Source organism: Paramormyrops kingsleyae, chromosome 25 (assembly GCF_048594095.1).
Source record: "Paramormyrops kingsleyae isolate MSU_618 chromosome 25, PKINGS_0.4, whole genome shotgun sequence".
NCBI classification, from domain to species: domain Eukaryota; kingdom Metazoa; phylum Chordata; class Actinopteri; order Osteoglossiformes; family Mormyridae; genus Paramormyrops; species Paramormyrops kingsleyae.
Genome location: NC_132821.1, coordinates 27,682,188 through 27,709,139, shown reverse-complemented (window position 1 = coordinate 27,709,139; position 26,952 = coordinate 27,682,188). Strand labels below are relative to the sequence as shown.

The following is a 26,952-nucleotide window of genomic DNA, read 5'->3' as shown; positions in this document are numbered from 1 at the left end:
CACTTCTCATCAGCTTCAAAGTTTCCTATACACAATGTTAGGGAAGTTACTCACAAAACTAATCTATTAAAGACATTGGTGGAAAGCTCAGGTCCAGAAAGTACAAATCCAGGCCAAGGTTTTGTTTCAACCAACCTGCTGAGCGACTCTTTAGGCTAAACTGGTTGGTTGAAAGAAAACCTTGGTCTGGATTTCGTACTTTCTGGACCTGAACTTTCAATCTCTGTCTGTAATGGATTACTTTTGTGGGTAACTTCCCCAACATTGTCAATGTATATTCCCCAAACAGCAACATATTACAGCAGCACTCCAGGGGCCTGATTCACAAAGCCGGATTTCTTACTTAGCCAGATAACTTGTTGGACTTAAGGTGGTCTGAGCTAAATGTAAGTGAACGAAGATAAAGATCATTTAGCCCAGACTACTTTCAATCCAAGAAGTTACCCAGTTAACCAAGAAATCCTGCTCTGTTCTCCAGGGAATGCTAATAAAAGGCAAAAGCTGGTGTCACTCTAAGCCAGGGGTGTCAAACTCTAGTCGTGGTGGGTTGGAGCCCCTGCACATTTTTGGGTTTCCCGTCATTTAACACATCTGATTCAACTCCTTGTGCTAATTACCACACAGCTCTTGAATCATTTGTGGCGGAACAGGGAAAGACTTAAGCTACACAGGGTTCTGGCCCTCCAGGACTGCAGTTTGACACCCCTGATGCCATCATTCTCATTGACAAATCAGCTCTAAACAGAAGTAGCATTAGAGAAAATGTGCTGTTTAATGCTGTATAATAATGAAGTACAACGTGATTCAAGGCTTTACTGGTTCCTAAGTGACGTGGCCTTACTTTTGTTTTTATATTTACTAGGCCTATATATAAACTCCTTCATAAATATTAAAAATAAACTTTGACATAAGTCATTAAATCACGCAATTTTAAATACAACGGTAGTGCATATTTTAATACTCATCATGTTATACTAATATTATGTTTAAGCTATATATTTAACACTCAAAACAATTTGTTAAGCTTATATTATCAGTAGAATATAGATGCAATGTTTCAAAATAGCTGGTTAGTTTTTTTAAATTCTAAAAGTAAGCAAAGTGTTAGGACAATGTCAATTAATTAGTTAGAGTAATACAGGCACGTACTATCACGGCTTTGCGAGTAAAGAAAGTAAGCGATAAAAACCACATGCCAAACATTCAGAGCAGCATTTAGTACTTGGCTTTTCCCGAGGATTATTCATGGGCTCATACGCGGGCTATATCGAGATCCAAGTTAGCTTCCATATAACAGCAATAACAATTGTTATGATTTCTGTCCACCGGGTACAAAACTATATTCCCTAAAGGCGACAGGCGCGCGCGCTGTTTAACCAAAGTTTCTTAGAACGTGTCAGTTGTATGATCTATCAAAACTGGGTCATTAAATATAACAAGATTTTAAATACATTTATTTAAAATTTTGACAAATAAAAATGCATGCACAGAGGAACATAGGAGTATATATGTAGTATCATATGAATCATGTGGCTATTTTAACCGGCTCAGCCTGCCTTATCTACAGCTATCCGGCAGACCGGCTCCTGGAGCCCGCAGACCAGACACCTTCTGCACCGTCAAATACTCATCCAGCGCTGCCTAGCGGACCTCGCACTTCCCGTGTAGTATTCTGCATGTAGCATAATGCGCGTTTTACGGGCCGCCATTTGTGTTTAGGAGGTGGAGGGGGGGCTCTGTTTTTGTTGGAAAAAAGGTGAAAGAAGGAGAGGACGAGGAGTGGAGAGGAGAGGAAAGGAAAGGAGAGGAGGAGAGCGGGGGATCCGAGCGAAGCAAGGCCTGATCCGGGGAGAAGCCATAACTATGGCTAACATCGCAGTGCAGAGGATCAAACGGGAGTTTAAGGAGGTCCTGAAGAGCGAAGAGGTCTGCCATTTCAACCTGCTTTGTCATCTAGCTCTCCGTGTATCTAAGGGAAAGGGAACAGCCATGTTGTGAAGCTGACGGGCTAAAGGCCACGGAGGGCCGTGGAAGTTAGAGCCACCCCCAGTCGGAGTTAACGTGTGGCCGGTCTAGTCCCGACACAGCCGCCGGAGAGGCCCCCCGGAACGTGCGGGCGAGGCGACGGGGGCTGCGATGCGGCCACCTGGGGGGGGGAGGGGGCCCCTGTCGCTGGTGGGAAGCGCCTCCCGGAGAGAAGTGGGTGCTGGGGCCGGGTTAGGGTGACGGTGCTAACCGGCTAATGGGCCGAGGGATGGTGCTAACGGCCGCCCCCCGTACCATAACGTAGAGGAGCGGTAGGGCTTTTATTGCAGCCCGGGAGCTAAACGGGCGAGCCGGCCGAGCCCCCGGGGGTGTTTGCCGGCAGCGTCTGGGTCATTTCCCCTGTCATTTAGCTCAGTGTTAGCGGTTAGAACTGTCAGCTCCGTTACGTTATAATCAAACTACTGTCATTGATATACAGTGAGTTTTACGAGCTAGCTACAAGTGGCTAGTCACTAAGCTAATTTTATTAGCACGCAGGAATGAGGCGCATAGGCAAACTTAAGAAAAGAACACCTGGATATCTTTAGACGAGGTTAACTTTCCACGTAAAGCTGCTCCTTTAGCTTGTTAGCTACGCGGCTAACCGACATCATTACCCAGCTGCCTTCGGAGACTCAGCTGTCAAAAGCGCGTCGCTCCTTGTAATTTAAGGAGGATAACTGTAAAACTCGTGCATCCCTTGTAACTATTTATTATAAATTATATCCATTTTGTTGAACAGTATTGGAGAGGCCGCGGATGCACGCGTGGTAATCCAGGTGATGAAAACCTTGCTGTCTACCCAGATTCTCAGCATATTTTATCCAGAATTGATAAAGCTGTCCCAGTTTTACGGGGTTTGTCTGCAGCGAAATTTTAATTATTTACGGAACAACGCGGTTTTGAAACGTATTGAGACGTCTTGAAATCTACATATGACTGGGGCTTAATGTGGATCTCGTGGTTGAAGCTGGGAACAGCAGGCCAGCGTTATTCGTATGCAGTTAGTACCAATATTAATTGATAATGTTGTATAAAAAAAAATTGCACTTGCTTTTTTTTTGTAAAGTTGTCCAAACAAAGGATGAAGCAGGCTATTCATTGCAGTTTGCTGATTTTGTGTCCAGTCATTAGCTGTGGACCCTTAATATCATTTGCATTTGCTTAATGTTTTCCTGAGAATACAATTGCAAGAATAAAGTCCTCCGAAAATAGATTTGTCCTATTCTCAGGAAGAAAACACATTTATGTAATCATTAACGATTATCTTAATTTATATAGTCTATTAAAAATCTAGCCACACTTGTATATATTCATTTTAAGTTGAGTTGTCATGTATTAATCCTTATTGAATTGTTTTTAAAATAAGTTTTAGTAAGGCGTGTCAAAAGTCATTGTATTTAGATGAAGGACTTAGGGCGAGATTTTGACATCAGTCAGCTGTGTTAAACAGTATGCTGTAACAGCTCTTTTCCCCCCTAAACTAAAGGTTACCAAAATCATTTAAAAAATACACTCCCAGACCTTATGGACCTTGTACAATTTGTGCTGTGATCAATGAGGCACAACGTCTGGTCTGAAAGCACCAGTTGATGGAATCTGTTGGGTGATGATTAAATTAGCATAAATTGCACTGCGATTGTGAGGAGTGACGTCATGGAAGGAGCGCAGTCCTGAGTCCATCTGTGTCAATATGCTCCAAAGCAAGCTTGTAAAATGCCACAGAGGGCATATTCTGTCAAATAGGACCTTTTAAACTATAACAATAATGAATCTGTAGCAAGGTACAGCTCTGGAAAAAATGAGACCACTCTATTTTTTAAGTTTTGGTTTAATCCCGGTTCTGCTGGCAGAAGGCTGCACTGTGAGGCAGGCTGCTTCCAGGCTAAAAGTTTCTAAGACAGCAGTACGCAAGAAAAAGGTGAAGCAGGAGACACTGGCAATAACCAAAAACCAGCCACGTAGAGGGCGGAAGCAACTTTCTAATGCCAGAGATGACCGACAGCTTATCCAGCAGTTCCTCATGAATAAGAGGATGACCTCAAGTGACCTTCAAAAGGAATGGGAAGTGCAGGTGTGAAGTGCACTGCTAGGATAGTTTGTATCAGGCTCAAAGAAGCAGAACTAGAGTCCCATAAAGCGAGGAAGAAGCACTTCCTCAGTGAGAAACAGGGAAGAGCCCAGCTGAAGTTTGCAAAGAAAGGTATATTTTACGCAGGCATGAGGAATGAGTGAAACTGAAAATTTTGCTTTGGTCTCTTGATTTTTTCCAGAGCCGTATTTAAACATGAACTGCATACCAATGTAATACAATGATCTTATTTTGCTTGCAGGTAGTTTTGTGCCAAGAAACTTTCATGTCTTGAAACAGACATGATCATGTTGCTGACTTGGGGAACGGAAGCAATCTTTTGAATTCTGATGCAGGCACATCCTATCATACTGATCCTGGTGCTTGAACAACATTTACAGAATGGAAAGATAGTCAACTGAGTGACTGAATAATGTAGAAATCGACCAAGCAATTTAATATTAATATAATAAGATAGCAAGAGCTGCCCTCCTGAAATTCGATCCAGAACATTTCACAATCCTTATACAGTCTTCCCTTTTAAATATGGCATCTTAAAATGGGTTTATGAGTAACTGAGAGTTATAAAATGTGATTATTATATCAATTGTATCATATCAGATAATTCAGATGAATTAAAGTGAAAATAAAATTTGATACTTATGCTACTTTTTACAGTCTCAAGGAAGTTAGTAATTAGTTGCTTGGCAATTTTACTGGGTATTCATGAATTTTGCCCAAAGTGCTAATTACTGTGAATGAAATGCTAGTTTTCTGCCTGTCACTGCCTTCGTCGCGGTTCAGTCTTTTACTCTGGTGACAGCAGCACTTGCATGCGTGAGGGGTCTGTATTTCCCAGGGTATGGAGGTATTAAATGTAACCCTTTTGGGGAGTGGTGAGATTTCAGGTTGTTTTTTTTGTTAAGTACTTGGGGGAGGGGTCCATAAAGTGTTAATGTCACGTAGCCTGAGAAAGCTTCCTGCGAGTGCTGATGGATCCGGGGCTCCAGAGCTCCCAAATTAACTCGTGCGGTTCAAGTTAGGGCGCTGGGTGTTCCCGGAATTCCGGAAACATACTGTTTGTGTGCAGGTCTTTGCCGTGTGACCTATTGCAGAGAGCGTTGCATGCGACGTTTCGGCTGCATTTCTGGTCCTGGTGGGGGCAATTCTTTATCTCTTAGGATTAATCAGAACTAGGGGTTTAATTCCCGTTTTTCACTGACCTTGCTGCAGTGGCATGCCCAGCTGCAGTCAGGTGCCAGTCTCGGGCACATCTGGTTTCAGAGGCGCAAGCCCACAACGTTCTTCTGTTCTTTACCTTCCTACCAGCATGTTTCCAGCTTGTTTGTCCTCTTTCTTTGGTTCTGGCTGTCTGCTGATGCCCTAGATCCACTTCTTTAGTCAGCTGTAAGTGTAAAACTGACTGTGGACGATGACTGAGTAATTCGGAGCAGGCAGATGGGAATAAACAGCCATAAACTGGCAAACAGCTGGATTGTTCCAGTGCTGTATAACTGATCTGCTTATGTAACATTCACTGCGGCCCCACACAGAAGCAGGAAATGTATTGTATTGCGATTATCCTGCAGGATTCCTGTAAAATAGCCCTCTGAATTAATGTCCTCTGCTTTTGTTTTTTTTCCCCTTGACAGACGAGCAAAAATCAAATTAAGGTGGACCTCGTAGATGAAAACTTTACAGAGCTGAAGGGGGAAATTGCAGGGCCTCCTGACACGCCATATGAGGGTGAGTACCCCCCCCCACACTCTCAGTGGCTTAGGTCTGTGTAGGATTTTGTTCATGGGTTCCAGAATGTACTCGGGAAGAACAGCAACGTGAGTTTTAGGAAGTGTTGGGGGGAAGGTGAAGCCTTCCCCTCCAAAGGAGAAATTTGAACTTTGCTACTATTACTTTTTACATTTATTCTTATTTATCAGACTCTGTTGTCTGAAGCGACGTATCAGTGAGGCAAATAGCACATTACAAATGTACGTGCTGTCAAAGCGATGACTAGTGAGTGACCAGCTGTCAGTATAGGCAGTACCGGAGCAAGAGTTACACAGTATCTTCCAAACAAAGCAAGAATCAACATTAAGAACGTTCAGGGAACATGGAGAGACATCAGGCTAGCAGTGGAATTCCTGGAGCAGATGGGTTTTCAGGCATTGATTGTGTGGGTGAGTGCAAATTGCACTGGGTATACAGATGAAAAGTGTTTAACTACAGGTGAAACGTGTGGTAAAATTGTGTGGGTAGAATTCCAGTGATTATTTAGGTCACTGTTTCCCAATCCAGTCCTTGAGGACCCACAGACAGTCCACATTTTCGCTCCCTCCCAGCTACCGTTAGGAGGAAATATGTGGATTGTCTGGTAGGGAGCTCGGAGGGAGTAAAAACATGGTCCGACTCTGGAGTCCTTGAGGAGCGGATTAGGAAACACCGCTTTAGGTGAAAATCGGGAACTCTGGTTACACAGACACGAGGAGGATAACTTAGTGCAGGGGTGGGTAATCTTATCCGCAAAGGGCCGGTGTGTATGCAGGCTTTTGGGATAACCTTTAGGTCAGCTGTTCAAACCCAGGTGTGACGACTCTTCAGCCAATCAGTCCTCTAATTAGTAATCTAATTATGGAGTTGCAGTGAAAACTTGCACACACACCGGCCCTCTGCAGATAAGATTGCCCACCCCTGACTTCATTTGTATATATGCCGGATAAGCATTGCATGACTGTAGATTGGTTAAAAGTGGCTTTATAATGGCTGTTAGATATCAGGGGAACCATGATCTGTCACATGACAGATTGTGTGAAAGGGGTTAATAGGAACACCTTCCTAAACTCACAATTCTTTTGACGGGCCCTTTATCGCGGTACAGCTGGGGCTGTCATCTTGTGGTTTTAAACATCAAAGCTTTTGTAAGAGAAATTGAATTTTTCATCTTTTAACTGGGACTTTTTTTTTGCCTTGGAAGGTGGGAGGTATCAGCTGGAAATCAAGATCCCAGAAACGTACCCATTCAACCCGCCAAAGGTGGGTATCCATGCCAACACGTGTCAGCACCCTGGTACCCGTGCCAGGGGAATGGGGCCACACCAGTCCTACCCCCAGAGCACTAGACAACCCTCGAGCTGCCTCATCTCAGGCAGGGTCCTCTCTGACACTGCTGTCCCCTGTCCTCCAGGTACGATTTATAACGAAGATATGGCACCCCAATATTAGCTCAGTCACTGGAGCGATATGCCTGGATATTCTTAAAGACCAGTGGTGAGTAACTACAGGCCCAGGAAAGAGGCTGATTTTGACAGTATTCACTTCTATTCGATGTCATTTCACTGTGTCACCTTCCCCAACATGGTCACCCCAAAGCTGACGATTAAAAACGTATTTAACTTGTTGGGAACCCTAAATAGCCAATGGGATATGGGCGGTCAGTGATTGACAGGGCACCGTAAGCCCGGCCCAAGAATTTGTGAGCAGTGTGCATTCACGTGCGCCACCCCTGCCTTTCAGGGCAGCCGCCATGACGCTACGCACCGTGCTGCTATCGCTGCAGGCCTTGCTGGCCGCCGCTGAGCCGGACGACCCTCAGGATGCGGTGGTGGCCAATCAGGTAAGTGGGGGGCGGACCTGCGCCGTCTGTCCAATCAGCGCCGCCGTCATCCTGACGCTTTTTTTTTATTTTTGCCGTAGTACAAGCAGAACCCGGAGATGTTCAAGCAGACGGCACGGCTGTGGGCGCACGTCTATGCCGGGGCGGCCGTCTCCAGCGCCGAGTACACCCGCAAAATCGACAAGCTGTGCGCCATGGGTTTCGATAAGGTGGGTAGCTGGAGGCTGGCTGGGTGGTCACACGGCCGCTGGGCACGCTCACAGCGCCCTCCTCTCTCTCTCTCTCCCGGCAGAACGCAGTAATAGTGGCATTGTCCTCCAAATCCTGGGACGTGGAGACGGCGACTGAGCTACTACTAAGCAACTGAGTCCAGCCCAACGCGCCTGTACGAGACACGCCCCCCCCCCCGCACCCCCCTCTCGCCCCCGCATTTGCTCTTGCTCTCACTCATACGTCACGCCTCGGGTCTCTGTTCGCTCCATACCCCCAAGTGTCCGTCCTCCGTCACTCCTTATTTGGATAATTTTACATTTTCCGAATACCTCTCGAATTCCTCTTTTAAGGAAACCGAACAAGTGGCACGGCGCTCGCAGGATACGGACACTCAGCCGAAAGACTGGTGAGGGGAAAAAATAAAAAAATAAAATGAAAAGCCAACAATGACAACAACTAAATTCATCTGTAAATAACGTTATTAAAGGTCTGGATAAATTAAAAAAAAAAAAAAAAAACATGGGGAAACCTCTTTTTTTCGTCCTTAAAATTATAAAAAAAAAACATTGCTTGAAATTTGAGCCATCCTTGCAAATGGAAAAGGACCCACTCTATACATTTATTTTTAACGACGATACAAGCCCCGTTACTTGCGAAGCATCCTCTGTTTGCCGTGGCGTCCATAGTGAGCGGCCCGGAGAACATGTCGTCATTTGAGAGCTGAAGTCAGAGAGACTGTCCCCACATTCCCTCAACACAAGGCCAGACTTGTGTGGCAGGTGACAGATCCAGCCGTACCGGGGGAATTATACAATTTTTTTTTTCCCCCCCTCTGGTTTCACCCTTCTTGCCCCCCCCCTGTATCTCCAGCTGTCGCCCCTGCACTCTCCCCACCCAAAAAGCCTGTCGCGTTTGCTCGCTTTTGTGCACAAAACAGCTTGAGGATGGATGGAATTGATACCCCTCCCCTTTGTTGGCAGTTTGCACTTTTTAATCCATAATTAAGACAGAAACACCACATGCCCTCATTTTGACCTTCCACATTTGGGTCGGGAGGATTAAAAAAAAAAAAAAGAGCAGTTTTTTTTTTTGGGACTCTGTCCCCTCTGAGAAGGATACAAAGTCTCTCTGTTTCGCGAGCTGCTGGTCGTCAGGATCGCGGTGACCTAATAAAATGTGCTGTCAGTTGCCCCCGTATGCCGCCATGCCCCACAGCGATTCCACTCGCCGACAGGATGCGGTCACTTGGCGGCCAAATCCCTTCTCTAAATTCACAAAGAACAAAATAAAAAGTGACGGCAGCCTCTAGAGGCATCGCCCCCCCAGATCTCTCAGCCTCCCTATGTATCCCAGCCATTGCTTCACCCTAATGCTTAATCCTGAGCTAACCTTATGTTTTTTTCCCCCCTCAGTGTCGCATCGCTTCACCTCACACACTTAGCATCCACGCGTCCGGACCGGCCATCCTCACACGCCACGTCATTCCGGCTCGGTCAGGACCAGGGACAATGACCTTCTCTAAAGCGTCGTCTGTTGCCAAATCGCAGAGGAACACTTTTCTGTCAGGCTTGTGGAAACCTGGCATCACCGCAAGGCATAGTGAAAGCGATAGGGTAGGAGTTTTGGTGACCTGAAGGGTGTGCCACCTTTGTGACGAGCTGAACTTAGACATCTTTTTTTTCCCCCAAAAATGCCGAGTACGAAATTAAATGTTAGCATCACTAAGAAAACACCTGCATATGTTTCAATATGAAGTCCTTCCGAACTTTCTCATTTTTACAAGTGTTCCATTAGTCAGTTACTTGACATTCACCCATCTGGTTTTTACACAATCAGTTTTCACACTATCTTTGGGTTTGGACATCAGACCCAAACAAAATAGACTTGAAGATACCGGCCATGGTTTTCTTGTTCAAACGTTACTAAATGTAAGGGGACGTCTGGCTGTTAAATTATGGGTAAGCTTACTCCAGGTTTTATGTATGGACAAAAAGCCACTGCACTCTCCCGTTTGGGGTTATCGTTAATGAGACCTAGTGTCTCACGTTGCCGTCACGGCTGGTCTTGGGCTTCCTCGCCCCCGTGTGATTGCCGCAGATGAAGGATCACACAGACTCTCCACTCGTACCTACAGCCATGTCCTTCGAATATACCTGTGACGGCTTAACTCCTTTCGGTACAAGAAAAGGCAGTGTCTTCCTGCTGTTCTACTACGTCGTGCGTTGCACGGTGAAACAAGGGGTCGTCACCAATTCTTCACATTGGATTTTGCCACTCCACCTTTCTCTTAAATTAAACACAAAGCCCTACAGCATGATTATTTATTGTCAAAACTGGCATTTCTTTGATTAAAAAAAAAAAAAAAAAAAAACTGTGTCTCTTTCAATGTGTGACCACAGATGAATGGACTCATGGCCCAGACAGCAATGTGTGATAAAGATGAACAGAAACCCATACAGGCCTCAGCCGCTCCCGCGTTTAAAAAGAATGGAAAGGCATTTATTCTGTCATCTTGACAATGTGATATGGCAAAAGGTAACATTTATTCACATTTGTTTCAGCATGAACACAGCTCTCGTTCTGGGTTCCGAGTCGCTCTCTGAGGGCCTTCGATATGAACAAGTAGACCGTCCTTTTAGAAATGGGCGCAGACCCCTCCGTTGCTGCTTCTGATGAGGGAGAACTTGGAAACTTTGGCTCGCCGCTGATTCCCATAGTATACAGCTGATTTAGTGAACTGCATTCAGTCAAAAGCAAAATCAAGACAGCGCAAGGTGGTACGGTTCGAGTCTTAAAATGCCCACCATCTGAACCAGTGAAGTGGCCATTACAATTCACCTGGTGTGCTGAATTGTGAGTTTTTGAAATGGTGTTCAACCAACCAGACTGCCAACAATGATTATTTAGTGGGTAGGGTGGGGGGGGAAATGTGAGGCGTTCAACATCCGTACACATCAACTTGGGGGGGGGGGAGAAAAAAAACTGGAATAATGCCAACATGAATATCACTAAAATAAAAAAGCTGAAAATTTTAAAATATTCTCAAATATTTCCATGTCTAACAGCAAGTTCAACCTTGATGTAGGCATCAAATTTTTATATTTATATATATAATGTATATAATACTTCAAAACCTTTTCTTACACATAAGTCGACCGTGGTGATCATCACCAGTCCAACGAAGGCAGAAAAGGCTGCATCGTTCGTTTCGTTTTATACACTTCTGTCACAATATAAAACTGTAAAATCTAATTTAAAAAGGCCTCTAGGAGGGAGGGAGGTGGAACACGTCGTAAAGCTTGTATCCCCACTTGGTTTAAATGCAGGTGAATAACCGTTCATGCAGAGCCAATGGGGATGGCAGCCTTTAAAAGCGATGGAAGCAGAAAGAGGAGGAGGAGGGAAAATAACCAAATAGTTGGGATGGCTTGGGATTAGGGTTAGCCCCGCTGAAGGTCACAGGGCTTTCAAGAAGAAAAACCTTAGGTGTGTCACCATCCTCTGGAAATGTTTCCCCTTAAAAAAGAAAATCCAGTGCCACTCGCTGGTTGTATGCAGCAGGAGGTTAAGCGGTTAAGCGACTATCGGCAACGCACATGTCGCACAAGCGACCTCTACACATCAGTGCCTATGCTAAGTTCTCCCCAACTTTTATGGAGGTACTTGGGGACTAGTATTTGGCTTCCAATGTCATCCAATGAGAATGCCTCATGGGAAACAGCAAATCAGAACGAGGGATAAGCAGAACGTTGAGCGCCATTGGCTGGATCGAAGATGTACGTGTGGATAGGAAATCTGATGATCAGAGTAGTGGGGGTGAGGTGGACAGCAAGTCGGGTGGCTGTTCAGGCCTGCGGGGTGGGGGGGGAGGGGGGCCTGCACGGCTCTGCTCATTCCTTGGAGATTCTCTCCTGAGGAGATCTGCTTCTCAACTGTACGTGAGCAGCAGTACTCGGGTGTGACGAAGTCCAGTACAGCCAGTGTCCAAAGAGCTTGAGTCCGTGGGATCTGCAGGGTCTGTACAGCACTGTTGCCCCCATAAACGTCCCGACCCGTGCAGCTCCTGGCATCTTGGTTTGTGTTGCCATTTTTACCTGAACACAAGAGAGGATGGAGATTGTCAGAAGAACCTTCAATACCCATCGTTTTAACTGATACTTCACAGTCATTGCAGCAGCCAGATCAGCAGGTGGCAGCTTATGAACCATCCACAGGGTTGGGCCCAGCCAAAGGCTCACCTCTGTAGGTCCATCTGCCGTTGTGTCATGGCCCTCTTGCCGTCTGCCTCTTGCTGTTTTGGTATCTTGATGGTGATTGGCTCTACTGTGGGACTGCCTGTATTGTCGGGGGTGGGCGCTGCTCTTTTCCTGCCTCTCCCAGCCCCACCCGCACTCGTGGCCCCACCCGCACTGAGGGACTTGGGCGGCCGTCCTCGTCTGGGTTTAGTAGGGACTGGGGTAGGGGTCACGGGCGCCGTGGCGCCATCGGGTCCCACGTTGTTCTCCGGGTGGGGGGACTGTGTCCCCCCCGCCCCCCGCTTTTTCACGCTGGCCTGGCCTGTTTCGGAGCTGCTCTCCTGGGAAAGGGCAACACAGACATGACGATGACACAGAGAGATCCCCCCCCGAGGATCCGGCCCACCGACGTGCTTAGCCCGTCCGCTCACCTTCGACACCGGATTCTCCTCGTTCTCACTCGCTCCTGGCCCTGTGGCTTCTGCGCCCGCCACCCTGATTGGGTAGAACGTGAGAAGCTTTAGCGGCATTTGGACCTGATACTACAGCGGCACAAGAACGTGAGAGCATGACGGGTCTGATCCTTACCTGGTTCTGTTCCCGGCTGGGGAGATGGACTCCGAGTGACCGCTCAGGCTGACGCTGCTCTCTGAGGCCGTGCTCTTGGTGTACGGTCTCCTCCCTGCCACTGTGAGTGGCTTGTTCACCGTGGCCAGCACTGGTGAGGCTTTGGGCTGCGGGGGGGGGGGGGGACAGATAAAGCCACAGTGTTAAAGCCAGACGACTTCAAAGAGTCTTTAGATTACACATCCGCCAGGTGGCTCACAGAACCTGAAATAAGCAGGGATCTCACCTTCCCTGTCAGAAGCATGGTTCTGGCCTCCATTGACAAGAATTCCTTATCATTTACAAAGTCCTGTGGAAATAAAACGATTAGCAAAGCGACTGGTTGGTGACAAGAGTCCCGCATGCTGAGAGCAGAGACGGGTCCCGACAGACCTTGTCAGGGGGAGTGAAGAACTTGGTGGGCAAGACGGGGTCTTTGGGCGAGTCCAAGTGGCAGGAGGTGCTCTTGTTGACGATCACAAAGAGTGCGACGTCACACACCACATACAGCTTCTGTTGTGGAAAGAGAGCATGTCACACCTTCGGCCTATTTGGGCCCCGACCAAGGAGGAGAGCAGATGGCAGAAATGGTGACACCACGCACCTCATTGGCCTTGGGGTCATCAGGTGCCTGAGCATCCTTGGTCTGCTTGATGTTCTCGACCATCTTCCGGAGGAAGGCGTGACTGTTGTTCTCGTTCTTTGTCATCAGCACCTCCAGCATGAACCACAAGCACCTGAGATGGGGGTGGGGTTGATAATCAATGTCATGTGATACAGCACTTCAGGCAAGTTGAGAGATGCAGAACCGATCCAAGGTGCTGGCGGTCCTTGATCCCCCACGAGTCCACTCACTCTTTGAGGTCACGGAGTTGGTCGAAGTCCTGGGGCTTGGTGAAATCGGGGTCGTGGACCAACAGGTGGATCATGTAGGGCACTACGTACTCTGGCAGAAGTGAGGGTAACTTCTCTGGAAGATGAAACAAGCAGAGAGAGCAGGGAACACCCGACAAAATGAATAAGGAACTCCACATCTGAACGTCAGGGAAAAACTTATCGTGCCTGATCATTTGATGAAGATGATCATTATATGCAGATTAATCAAGCTCCTCAAAGCTTAGCGACTCCATGGGCTCACCATGGGCTACGGGGTTCTGCTTGATGTACTCGCGGCGCACACTGATGTTCTTCAGCAGGCACTGGCGGGCGTGGGCACGGCGCTCCTTCACCGGATCCTTGGCACACAGGGCAAACACGGCCATGTACTCCAGGGGCAGGACAAGCTTAGCTAGGGCCATGTGCAGCTTCTGGGCGAAGATCTGCCGCACCTGGTAGCACTCGTCCTGTGGGTAGAGAAGAGGACACAGAGGCGGTGAAGGCGGGCACTCGTCCGGCTCTGATGGAAGGCAGCGGAGGAGCCATAGGAACAAGATGGTCAATGGTTCCTGACTGTCACACATGGGGTGACTTACGTTAATGACCAAACCACACAGCTGGAACTGCTCCGGAGTAATGATGTCATGGTAGCAGGGCTCCTGTGCCAGTTTCATGATGGCACCGCCAGCCGCCAACCGCAGCCGAGACATGTCCGATTTGCTGAAGGGGAGAGTTTGGGCTGGTCAGAGGATGCACAGAGGATGCTCCCCGGCTCTCCTGCTCACATGCCTCTCGACCGACTTGAGGGCTAAGACAGCTACCTGATCTTCTTCTGCTCCGTCAGGTCGCCCTCACTGACCAGCATTGCCGACAGCAGACGCAGTGTGGAGTTGGCCGACTTGGACTGGTTGTTCTTCATTCCCAGCAGCCAGCGCACCAGTAGCTTAATGGCTTGGACCTGAGGGCCAATCGCAGAGCGGTACCGAAAGACAGTTTCACCATATCGGTTATTCCATCCCATCCCAGGCTGAATGAAGAGAGATGACAGCATGGTTCTAATGACCAGTCCTACCTTGGCCAGGACCTCTGGGGACACCTCCTCATCGGAGCTCCACAGCTTCCCGACTTTGTTGCCAATCGACTACAGAGATGAAGAACAACCGTTGGTCAATATGACCAAATATGAACCTAGCAACTAGACAGCCAAGCTGACTGGCTTAGAATAGCCGATTTACAAAGAGGAGCAGAGGTTTAGTGTGAACAAGTACCCAACCACTTCAGTGCTACTATAGTGACCGTAAAGAGGGAAACTGGACTAGTTTATAGGCTCCAAGGGGAAGGGATCAGTTCCCCACCAACCCAAGAGTGCCGACAAGTCCTCCAACCCCACAACATACAAGGACCTGCCACCTAATGCAGGTACTAAGCAGCACCCGTGATGAATGAAGGTCTCTCACCCGGTCGTTCATCAGCAGGTCTTTGACGATAAAGTTGGCCACGATGGACTTCATGGGCGAGGCGAACTGGTCCGGCGCCAGCATGGAGATATGGCCCAGTGACACCAGTGGGGTGATGAGTTGCTCAGGAACGTCGGCATTTAAGCTGCGGGACAAGGGCTGCGGGGAGGGAGAGGAATAAGGAGCTTCTTCTGAACTGGAAGCATTAACCAGATTAAGGACGACGAGGGAATGGAGGCGTGAAGCCTTCTGGAGCACAAAATCGTTTGTTTTCCGCTTGGACCTTTCAGACCTCAGATGTGGGCCAGTATCCAACAGGCCCAGTCGCTAACGGCTAACACCACAACGGCATCCCAGCCAAAAGGAGATCTACCTCAAAAATCTGTGCCAGCTGCACCTCCTTGTTGTGGAAGATGGCGTGGATGCAGTGGACAGCTTGCTTGGCCTGGTGTGGGGTGCCCCTCTTGGCCTTGTGGTGCAGGATGGGGATCAGGGTCCTGCAGGACAGTGGTGATGGAGGAGCTTTGAGATGGAGCAGGCACAACCACTTTATGAACCCCATCTAACTCGAGAAGCGCAGATTCCTACGATCGTATGTGCGGCAGCTCCGCCTCGATCTTCTGGCCCGTATTCCTGAAGATCTGGATGGCGGCTTCCGCCACCTTGTCGTCCTCCATCTTCAGGCACTGCAGCAGCGACTCGTACGTCTCGGCCGAGTGGAAGGAGGTGGGGTGGGTGAACGACAGCACCTGTGGGGACCGGCGGCGCGACGCTGAACTACAGAACTGAAGCCGACAGGTACGGCAGTGACGTGGGAACCCAGAGACGCACGCCTGCACACCTTGAGCAGCTCGAGCCCTGAGCGGATGGCGGTGTCGGGGGTCACGCCCTCGTCGTCGTCATCTGCGGTCCCTTCTATGGACCTGTTCAACAGCTTCACCAGGGCGCTACACAAGTCAACATCACAGGCCAGGCCGCGTTAAATACAGACCCGATCCTATTAAACAACCTAACATCAATCATTTAATAAACAGAAGCTATATGTTCATATTTCTGTAAACATACCTTATTTACACATGGGTGACATTCAATAGAGCATAGTACAACTGCAGTTACACCATTCTAACACTAGGTGTCCCAACAAAGTAAAAGCCATTCTTCTTCACTAAGCCTCCACAACTACTACTACTACATAACACTGAAAGCCCGTTAATCCATAGTCATGCTGTGCTGTAAAGAACCTGTAGCTAAAAGCCCCCTATTACTTCAGCTTTTTGTCCCGCATCCCATTAACAGGAGGACGTCCAGGGTGTGTGTGGTTTTACGGCCCTGAATGACTCAGACATGCATTCACAGTCACCTAACAAACTGCCCGGCTCTGCCCCTGACCCACCCACAGCCCCATCACCTGATGGCCTCAGAGTCTATGTGCACTGGGGCGATTCGCTCTAACAGGAACTTCACCATCTCCAGGAACGGGTTCGCGGGCTGCTTGGGGAACGTCAGTTTGCGGGTGATCTCCCTCTGGAGGAGGAGGGTTTTCCTCATCAGTCAATCAAACTCATGAGCGGCGATGTCTAGAAGATTTTGGGGGGGGGGGGGGGGGGCTGTTTCACTCACCACGCAGACCTCGGCCTGCTTGCAGGAGCAGGTGGGGCTGATCAGCTGCTCAAGCAGGGAACGCAGCTTCTCGTCTTCTCCCAGCACCTGGTTGAACTTCTTCATGAAGTCCTGGGCCTTGCCAGGATCCGGAAGGTTCTCTGAGGGGGAGAAAGAGCCCGGTAAGCCAAGACGCATCCAGCGAACCAGAAAATTCAAACACTGCTCTGTGCTACAGGTGCTGTTGGAATGACTAGTGAATTAGCACCAGACGACACTTACTGGTTATGGTGAGTAGCTTCCCGAACATGGCGGCAGTGTTGGCTTCAGACTGCAATGGTTAGGACAATGAGTCAGGTGTGTTCCTGGGAGATGCCCAGCAGAGGGCAGCATAGAGCGGCAGTTTCTCACCAGCGGCAGCTTGTGCAGGTCCAGCAGTTCCCTCACTACGCTCCTCAGCATGTTCTGACACTTCCACATCTCGTTCAGTGCCCTGGAGCAAACACAAGACGGTCACACGATGCCCTAGTCGGGGCTCGGCGAGGCGCGGGCAGCCAGAGTTGGACTCACTTCACGGCGTTGGGGTCCAGGCAGGCATACAAGTAGTACAGACACTTCATCTTCTCCTCCGTCTCCAGGCTGTGAGGCACCATGTACTGTGCAAAGATCTTCTCCACCAGAAGCCTGATAAACACAGTTCAGGACACTTCAGATTGACACACGACGCCGGTTAACCTGACTGGAAGCATCCATCACTGTGGCTAAAAGCTGGACTAACACCATACACAGACACCGAGAAAAGTCTCCCACCAGAGAACCTTACAGAGAACTGGACTAATAGAATCCTCTAGCCTGGGGGGGGGGGGGGGGGTTGGCGGGGTGTCACTGTATCCGGTTTCTCAGAATTGCGTACAGACATATATTTCATACTTTTTCAAATGAGGAACTCAGAAAACCTGACCACGGCCTTTTCCCACATGTGCAACTGACATTTATTGTAGTGTAATGGTGCTGTGACCCTGTAGGGGGCACTGTGGGGCCTCACTTGTCATCAATGCTGTTTTGATAGTAGATGTGCAGGAGCTTGTCCTTGATCCAGCTGATCTTCTGGGCACTCTCCTTGCCAGCCTCGTGGTGCAGACAGTACTTCTTAAACAGCTGGGCCAGGCCCATCATGGCCTCCTTGCGCACACGCCACTGCGAGCAGACGGGGCAAGGTCAGGATCACAGCAGCGAGCAGGCGTCACATGCAACGTGATTGGCCGAGGAGAGAAACACCCACCCTCTTGTCCAGCGTCCGCTCGCGTACGAATCCCAACAGTTGGTCGTTCACTAGGTTCAAGTCCTTCTTCCCCGCGTTGATGATAGTCACTATGACATCATGACGGATGGCTTCCTCAGGGTCATGTGACCGGACCTTCAGGTAATCTGTGACAAGCACAGTGTCAGGATACGTTATGGTTCAGCCGTGTCCCGACCAATTCCACCTTAGAATCTCTTTGCAACATGATTTTGGCATTTTAGGCATATAATACCCAACGCCACACCACCTGTAAGATCTTTGGCCAAGTCAGGGTGGTTCATCAAACAGTGACTGGCAAACTTCACGCACTCCAGTCTGACAGGAACGTGGATATCATTAAACCTTGAGAGAGAAAAAAAAAACAAAAAACACACAAACTTCAAAATGGCTTCCCAATACAACAAAATGTTTGGGATTTTTGATAGAAACAGCAGTCATTTTACTTCTGAAATCTGAAGCTTTTCTCCCCTATTTCTGTACTGAAAGGTCATGACAGCACTGACAATAGAACAGATAAAGAACAATGCCCCTCCAAGACACTTAGTCGCACCTTCCCAGGAAGCACTGCCAGAGTGGTCGGTTCTGGTTGGCCAGCTCGGAGTCTCGGGCCCCAAACAGCTTAGCCAGCAGCCGCACCACTGCTAGCCGCTCCTCGCCGTCGTTGCTCTGAACAGGAATGGGACACCGAGGGACAGCATGAGGACATCAGCAAATATAAGAGGATACAGTACTAAGCAAGTAACAAGCAGGTTCATACTTGCTTTTAAATGCACACATGCGCCATCCTTTCCCCAAAAGCTCCTGTCATTCTGCCTATGCTGTTTCACACAAAACCGACATTTACGTAGCTCCTACCCAAAGCGAAACACACTTTTCTGGGAAGGAAAAAACCATGGTCAAACAATCCCCTGAGGCAACTGGAGGTCAAGGGTCTTGCACGAGCCCAACTGTGAAATCACTCTACCGACCATGGGATCTGACCCGATGACCTTCCGATCACACGCACACCCTGCTGAGCCACCCTACTAAAATAGTGTGTCCTTCCTGGAGCTCCCAAGACACAGCCATTTCTCACCCCTCAAAGGATACCTCTACTCAGGAGCACTAGGACTCCGTACCCAACTAGTCAATGTATGAGCAGAACCAGCTTCAGCAAGCCTACACTCATTGTTGGCTCCATAGATCTGTAATGAGTCTCTCGTACGACAAATGCATGTTCACTCCCAAAAGACAAGCTCATCTTCCTCATCGGTCAATCAGGATCCGACTTCTGGTCAAAAACTCAAACGGCAGGATCACCTTAAGCTTGAACTCCAGCTGAGGCATGACGGACAACAGGAGGAGGGGGTCCGTGGCGAACAGCTCCTGGATCAGGTCAAAGACGTGCTCCGACAGATCGCTCACGGACGACTTGCCCAGGACCAGCACTTGGTTGAAGAACTGAAAAAGAGCGCGTTGGTAAGGCAATGAACCCCATTCAGCTGTTCACCAGTAGCGATCAGACCATCGTGGCATGGTAAGATGCTTACATTTGCGATGCACGTTTCGATGGTTTGAACAGTCCTCTTCAGAAGTACCTTAGCGAGATCATAGGCCTGCTTGTTCAGATTCTGCAAATAAAAGACCGTCACTCAATAAAGCTTCATGTAGCATGATGAGTGCCGTGCTCTTAGAGGAAAACCTCACACCTACCTTGTGAGCAGGAATGAGGTTGATGAGGATAGTGTCCAGCAGCTCCTGGGTTACACCATCTCCCTCTGTGATGATGGAGCTCATCAAGTCCAACATATGCATCTGTACCTTCTGGTTGTGGCTGGTACTGAAGCATTGAGAGAGGAGACGCTGTCAATGCAAAGCTGGACGCTAACACAAGAACAATTGATGAACAATAACGTTATTTATGGAAGGAAGGGACAGAGACTATTGGTTGGCTATTTTATATGCGAATGCCGTTACACCTGAAAACCTGCTATTTCTTACAGGTCTACAGACCTTAAGTTCATCACTGGATTTACTGATCCCTTCTTAAATATATCATTTATAGACTTTCAACAGGCTACCAGTGGTTAACTTTGCCAGATTAATACCACAAATGGCTAAAGTCTGCATAGCAGATGATTTCACACTGTGGTTTTACTGAAAGTTTACTACTGAACAACATGCGGCGAGAAAACTAAACGACAACATCAACCACTGCGAAAAAAAAAATCAGTGTGGTCATCGCATTCTAAACTTACTTTATGACAGAAAAGAGGGTCTTAAAGAGCTGGATGAAGATCTCGTTGCAATCCTCCAGCTCAAAGCAGATATTGTAAGATTTGACCCAGGCAAGGTTCTGCAAAGAAGAGGCAGAACGTTACAGGAGTCATCTGCCACCGCGAAGGCGGAACGTCACATTCAGAGAACATTCTCCTCCAGCTTCACTTTTCCAGAGGCCATTTTCACTTTGTTTGTTTTCACTGATCACCCAAGGCGTAACCCAGACTCCAGTCTATTTTTGGCACAGCTCTGATGACCAGAAGACTTCTCAGTGTAATGCGGCACTGAAAGAGGAACGCGCCGTCATCAGCCATAGACTTCATTACCTGCCATCCTTTGTCAGTATAGAGTGCTTACAGAAAGTCTTGGAATACTTGCTTAATTCTGTGAAAATGTTGCAAATTTATTGATTTAATAAGTCTACTGACAAGCAACGTCTAACATATCTCTACATACCTTCAGCACAGACAAACTCTTATATAAGAATCATTTTTATCACAGACTCATTTAGTTCTGTTCTTGCCATTTTGCTATTAATTGTAACTATAGTCATTAGCTCCCAAAGGGATACCAAACACAAATGTTTTATGTTATTGCAAAGGTGTTACTAATTAAAAAGCACGCAATGAGACTGGTTAATGAACTAAACTCAGAACAGCTCTTTTAGAACTATAATTTGGGTTTCAATTTATTACTACTTGAATGTTCTACTTAAAACTACTGGTTGTTTCCAACATGATTTTTTGTCAACAAAATAATGTAATGAAATTTATTATAAAACCAATAAACCTGCAATATTTTTACCAAATTAAGGAAGCGTCTGAAGACTTTGTCAGCACTGTATGTGCAACATGCCTGAGGGGGGGAAAAAAGCATTTTGCTAAAAACATTCCAATGAATAAATGACACCACTCACCTCCAGCAGGTAGAAGTATCTGTTGAACTGAGGACTTTTAGTGTCCTCCAAACCTTTCAGCTGTCTGGTGATGAATAGGAAAATGTCCTGCGGGAAAATGAATAGTAAATACGGGGGGGGGGGGAATACCACAAGAATCCATACTGGAGAATGATCACGTCTCAGCCCCTTTTCCACAAAAACAGGATGACACCACACAGCTGGAAAGACTTAATGCAGAAGTGTGGAACAGTGAATTCTGGCTTTTAATGAGGGTTCGTACAGTTCTGGAGGTTTGGCAGCCAAGCTGCTTACATTCAGAAGAGGAGAAAGCCCACGGAGATGTCAGGAAAGGGGGGGCCGCTAAGCTTTATGGGCTGAAATTCCAGTGGGTTTGACTTAGGGATGCCAGTACATTCCGGTTGCCATGGGCGAGGAGTCGATTACAGTTCCACATGAATGTTAGAACGTTGTGTGTAGGTGAGCAAGTGTACCTTCAGCTTATCATGGGAGGTGTAGGGCGCTTCAGGGGCGTAGATGCGGAAGATGTCCGCCAGGCAGCAGGCCACCAGCAGCCGCACGTCCTTGTTGGGGTTGCGTAGGAAGAACTCGGATGCCAGGTGCAGGGCGAGTGCCAGATACTGCTGCTTCTCTTCCTCAGAGTCCTGGTCCATGTCCATGAAGGTCTTCACCACCATCTTGGTGAGAATGAAAGGTGATGAGATGGCACAGCCGAGCTCCACTGTGAAGACTTCAGAAAGTCTCTAGAGCAGTGGTCACCAAACTGGCCGACTCCGCTCCACATCCGGACCAAAATGCTATTAAATCCAGAGTCTTGATGGAATTTGGTCCCTTGGGGCGAAAACGGTTGCAGACCCCAGATCTAACATTACTAGCAACCCTGCATTTGTACGTTTTTATATATCCAATTTCAAGAGTAGAATCCTCTTTATGCGTACCAGTGCTATCTTTCAGGAAATCTCAATCGGCGAGGCCATTTTGGAATCAGAGCCAATTTCAGTGAGTCACACTCCCGTGTCAGAAGCTTGGATAACAAGCCTACACATCAGCCCTAAACCCCTACTAATCAAAAAAAAATAAATCAGAAAACGGCAAAAGCACCCCTGGAAATGCCCCAGAACAAATTACACCAAAACCAGCAAGCTTGTAATCCTTTTAACTAAATTACACCTGACATTTCATTCACATCTCACTTTACAGGAGCTCAGCGTACTACAAGAACCCATGCCTTTCAAATGAATGATGTCTTTAGGACCCAGGAGCACGCCAAGTGCCCCCAGGCAGTATGCTGTATCTACTCAAGCTGCTGGTGACAGAGCAGCAAGTGTGTCAGCCAATGAGCACACAGGGCAGGGAGGGGGGATGGGCGGAGAGCATGAGCTGCTCAGAAGCTCCACAGAGCTGTGCACTGGAGGTGCAGTCAGCTGCTAATGAAGACATCAGCCTGCACTACTGAGTCTGAAGTATGGTGCAAATTTGTTCTCATTCCCTTTTTTTTGCATTTCTATGTAATGCCAAGGGGGGAAAAATCCTTCCATTTAATTTTTTTTTTTACAATTTTAGAAGCTGCTACCTTCAATCATTCTACATTCCGGCTGTCCATATACTAAACAAGGACACCCAAAGCAGGGCTATTCAAATCCCGGTCCTCAAGGTCCGAGCCCTGCTGGTTTTCCAGCCTTCTTTTACCCATGAGCCAGGTGTGAAGCCTCTGGCCAATCAGAATCAGTAATTATTACACCAACCACCTGGGAGAACTGAAAACACGACCTGGATTTGGAATCGAGGGCCAGGTATGAAGAGCCCTGCCCTAATGGCTAACATACCACTTTTATGGACTTAACACAACTCCACGCATCTTATTTTACATCCTCCTCACATACACTGTCCTACACAAACATAGAAAATACAGCTACCAGCTTGAATTCTTTTTTGCTATTTAAGCAGCCTCATAATGAATTTCACTACACACACATACAGCATATTTTTGTGTACATGATCAAATTTGAAACATTAAACTGCTTAGATATTTAGTAAAAATCTGAGTAGTCACCAATCACAACTATTACACGACTATCAAGGCTAGGACTGATTTTGCAATTTCAGGACACCATTCATGGGAGCACTATTCTCACAAAACTGGGAAAAAAAAATCTAACATGATTATTAACAACCAGTGCTATTATATTTTTGATTTTTTAGTTATGTATTTTCATTTGAAATCCAGTTTAGTCTTAATTTTTATAGTAGTTTTATTCGTTTTTAGATATTTCCATTTAGTATTTATACGTTTTAGTTTCAGTGATTTTATTTCTAAGGATTGCCTGATGTAGAGCTTTTTTATGCGTTTGATCTTTAGAGAATAGTACATGAATACACAATGCATATTATATACTAATGTTCTCAAGGCAGGCACACCAAGTAATAGGTACTATTAATGGTCATTAAACACAAACTAATCGTTTCATTAGTGAAACACCATTAAAAAAAATGGTAATAGAAAGTATTGTACATTTGTTTTTATTTCAGAATTCAATTTTCATTTAGTTATGTTTTTATTTTTTCATGTTATCTTTTTTCATCTTAAATGTTTTCTTATTTTCTTTCTTATAAGTTTTCGTTAATGATCATCACCCTGGCAACAAGTGACAGCAACAGGCCCTGTTTGGGGGGGGGGGGGGGGGGGGGGGGGAGAAGAGGCCACTATGTGACCAATGCGTTCACCAATCTGCTGGTGGCACTTGCAGACAGAGCCACGTCCCTTAACCGCCCTCAGAACCCTTTACACCAGTAATTCTCAAATGGTTTTGCCTCAGCACCTAAAGTATTTCTTCCATTGGGGTGGGGTGGGGGTATGTATTGTTCTAAAATCTCACAATCTGCAACCCACTTAAAATGGTCTTGGGACCCACCAGTTGAAAACCACCGCTTTTCCCCAACCATATTTCATAAAAAATACAGACTTTTTAATGTACATCTAACCTGTCTTGCTTGAACGTTGTTACAACTGGTGCTTGTCTAATGGCCAACTAGTTTTGCATACGAAATAACGGCAGAAAATCCCCTTGAATTTAAGATGCACATCATGGATAAGGCAGTTTCTATAGTACCATGTTAATTAAAATACTACTAATACATTCATAAGTAAAATGCACATATAGCTATTTCAATTCTTTTTGATCTAATGGTGAAAAATATTTACTACCTAGGTGCTAAACACAGCATCAATTTAAAACCTGAGATGACGAGAACATCTCTTGGGGGGGGGAGAAATATTAATAATTTTGGGTCTCTAAAACACAGATTATAACCTCTGCTCTGTTGCAAGGTGAACAAAGTCCAGCACAGATGGTAAGTTTTAGGTGAAGGATGGCTGGACGACTTCTAATATGACTAAACAAGGAAATATTAGATACATCCAAAACAAGTGAAACTTGAAAGATCCAAGTATTAAACATAGTACAGGCTATAAAAATAGAAATCATATTAAACCAAGGTGCATCTTACATCCTACCATGAACAGATAAAGGTACCACAAAATGATGGCTTGAAGGCCAAAAATATTGTTATACTGAAACCAGCGGGAAACGCTCACATTACAAATACACATCTGTAGAATAAATTAGGAAGCAAGTCTCAATCAGGCCTTCCCAAAATAACTCCGTTACGGCACACGTACGTGCATCCAAATTCAAGAAAGTGTGATGGCGCAAAAAGAGTAGCTTCCCACTGACCTTGAGCCGTTTGACCACCTCATCGTTGCTGATTTTGTCGGTGATTTCTTTCACCCCTGGGGGGTAAGTTATTTTGCCCTCCGCCGCTTTCTGCTGCTGCGGGAACTCCATTCTCGTCGGCGTGGCGTCCCTGCGCTCCTCTACTGCCCTCTATGGGTCAGAAAACAAAAGTTCATCGCCGTAAATTCAACACTTTTAACCCGACAAAAACAAATTTAAAAAGATTCCCTTGACGAAATAAAATCCCGGGCCAGCTAAATGGAGGAGAGAGCCAAAGCCCCGGTCAGGTTTACGCTTGTAAAAAGTCACCAAAAGCGACAACAGGAACCACTAGTGCAGGCGACGGCACAGGCGCTCAGCTCTCGCCCAATAATCTGAGCTAGCTGCCCATTCTCTTTCATTACATTAATTTATAAAAGTACTGCTTTCACAATGAATTTCCAAAAAGATCGCATCAACTTTTCCGCCCACTTAAACGTTTATTTAAAAAAATATACGTTTTCCCCCCCACTGTCGAAAAACGATACAAAAACAGTGCGAAAAGAGAAGAAGCTGGATAGCGCCTAGCCTAGTATAGCGGAGCCTAGCCTAGCCTAGCACAGCTACGCTGAATAGGCACGGAGCGGACGGCCTGCAGCCACGCTAGGCCGCACAGCGCTGAGGGCGGCTGGCTCACACGCATCGTGCGGATGGCAAAGAAAACCGGGCGCACAATCAGCCTGCACTTTTATTTTAACAAGCTCCGGATTTCTTACTGAAAAATACCCTCGGTCACCCCGCCGAGCTCCTTAACACAGCACCAACTTTTCACGCAGTGAAGACGCTGATAGCTAATTTTACTTAATTCTCCAACTTCGAATTACGGACCATCACATTTACCGACCTTATATTTATACAGTGATTTTTTTCCCTTCTGCGAACTTTGATTTTTTTCATCTACCTAGACGAATCGGAATTGGTATAAATAGCCCAAGTACCTCAGTGGTAGATTAAACTCTTAAATTCAGGCAGCCTCACATCCAGCCGAGGTAGGTTCGTCCGGTCCGTCGGCTTGATCAGACCCTCCCTGCCATATTTACCTCATGGATACCGTGTTTTAGCATACGAGTCTGCTTTTGGCAGGGTTTTTTTAGTTGCAGCACAATGCTCCTTCTTTCAGACAGTGCAGTTTCTCACCGTCTCCGCGGAAAATAAAAGCACAGCGCCACCAACAGTCTAAAGTCGGTACTACGGTAGGAAAATGGAGGGGGTGGAAGTGAGAGGAAAGGCGATTCAAAAGTAACTTTCACATCAGGCGATGTGAGGATCGAGTGGCCTTGCAGGGTTCCCCAATTCCGGTGCTGGGAGGCCAGTCTGTGACACAGTTTGCAGATTTCGCTGCTCAAGCGCTCCTGCTAAACCTGGAAAATGGCTGGTGAGCTGAATAAGGTGTGTTTGAGCAGGGAAATCTGCAGACTAGCCCTCCAAAAAGCAACGCACTGGGCGCCGTCTTCCCTGTTAGGGTGATAAAAAATCACGGCACTGGGCACTGTAAATGGCTGCAAGGGAACACTTACTCTAGGGCAGATTACCGGAAAGGAATGCTTACCTTATCTACCTACCACTAGTTGTCTGCTAGAAAATGAATTACTGACACTTTCTTTCCTTCTTTAATAAGGACCTTCGTAATCATTTTAATTTTTGCCTAATAAATTTGAGTAAATAATGCCTGCAACAGGACTGGTATATCGCCCCCCGGTGTATTACCTTTGTTTCACTTTCATATAGGAATCCAGGTTTCATTCACCTAACACGATGGCGTATTTTATTGCGTATTAGCTGACAGCCAGTAATTTTGATATGACATGATATATTTCGTTGAGTCATTTTGTGAGAACACCGCCGATCATATATGATATAATGGAGACCAGAACAGTCTGATTAGGTTTTTTAAAATTAGAAGACAGCCAAGGACTATGGCTGGTGCAGAAAGTGCATCTTTTAATAAGCAGGACTGAATATCGCACATCGCGACAGCGCCTCCAAGCGCGGCAGTTCTACATCCGGCC

At 46.9% G+C, this 26,952-nt stretch overlaps 2 protein-coding genes across 2 annotated transcripts; one reads left to right on the top strand and one right to left on the bottom strand.

Moving 5' to 3' along the window:
• Window positions 1-1,246: 1,246 nt before the first annotated feature.
• On the top strand, window positions 1,247-10,247 carry ube2kb (ubiquitin-conjugating enzyme E2Kb (UBC1 homolog, yeast)). The gene is made up of 8 exons (XM_023829640.2): window positions 1,247-1,926; window positions 5,749-5,842; window positions 7,068-7,126; window positions 7,278-7,360; window positions 7,607-7,706; window positions 7,787-7,915; window positions 7,999-8,091; window positions 9,332-10,247. The coding sequence occupies exons 1-7, from the start codon at window positions 1,864-1,866 to the stop codon at window positions 8,071-8,073; spliced, it is 603 nt and encodes a 200-aa protein (XP_023685408.1). The 5' UTR covers window positions 1,247-1,863; the 3' UTR covers window positions 8,074-8,091; window positions 9,332-10,247.
• A 149-nt stretch (window positions 10,248-10,396) lies between these two features.
• On the bottom strand, window positions 10,397-26,114 carry pds5a (PDS5 cohesin associated factor A). The gene is made up of 33 exons (XM_072707750.1): window positions 25,882-26,114; window positions 24,905-25,054; window positions 21,644-21,847; window positions 21,171-21,257; window positions 20,233-20,330; window positions 19,688-19,814; window positions 19,525-19,605; window positions 19,295-19,435; window positions 18,546-18,661; window positions 18,243-18,337; window positions 17,975-18,120; window positions 17,738-17,889; window positions 17,263-17,376; window positions 17,104-17,185; window positions 16,975-17,023; window positions 16,714-16,853; window positions 16,502-16,617; window positions 15,935-16,040; window positions 15,682-15,842; window positions 15,467-15,590; window positions 15,094-15,252; window positions 14,709-14,777; window positions 14,458-14,594; window positions 14,233-14,356; window positions 13,899-14,103; window positions 13,616-13,730; window positions 13,365-13,497; window positions 13,154-13,273; window positions 13,008-13,070; window positions 12,743-12,888; window positions 12,586-12,649; window positions 12,158-12,495; window positions 10,397-12,013 (listed from the first exon to the last, which is right to left on the bottom strand). Exons 2-33 carry the CDS (start codon window positions 25,013-25,015, stop codon window positions 12,010-12,012), a joined length of 3,927 nt encoding a protein of 1,308 aa, XP_072563851.1. The 5' UTR covers window positions 25,016-25,054; window positions 25,882-26,114; the 3' UTR covers window positions 10,397-12,009.
• Window positions 26,115-26,952: the final 838 nt, after the last annotated feature.

Bases quoted from the DNA above. Each gene is read 5' to 3' on its own strand.
- ube2kb (XM_023829640.2), top strand. From the start codon at position 1,864: ATGGCTAACATCGCAGTGCAGAGGATCAAACGGGAGTTTAAGGAGGTC. The intron at 7,707-7,786 runs GTAAGTGGGGGG...TTTTTGCCGTAG, and splicing joins ATGCGGTGGTGGCCAATCAG to TACAAGCAGAACCCGGAGAT. The intron at 7,916-7,998 runs GTGGGTAGCTGG...CTCTCCCGGCAG, and splicing joins GCGCCATGGGTTTCGATAAG to AACGCAGTAATAGTGGCATT.
- pds5a (XM_072707750.1), bottom strand. From the start codon at position 25,015: ATGGAGTTCCCGCAGCAGCAGAAAGCGGCGGAGGGCAAAATAACTTAC. The intron at 21,848-24,904 runs GTCAGTGGGAAG...ATTCTCACCAAG, and splicing joins AGGTGGTCAAACGGCTCAAG to ATGGTGGTGAAGACCTTCAT. The intron at 18,338-18,545 runs GTGCGACTAAGT...TTCTCTCTCAAG, and splicing joins TGGCAGTGCTTCCTGGGAAG to GTTTAATGATATCCACGTTC.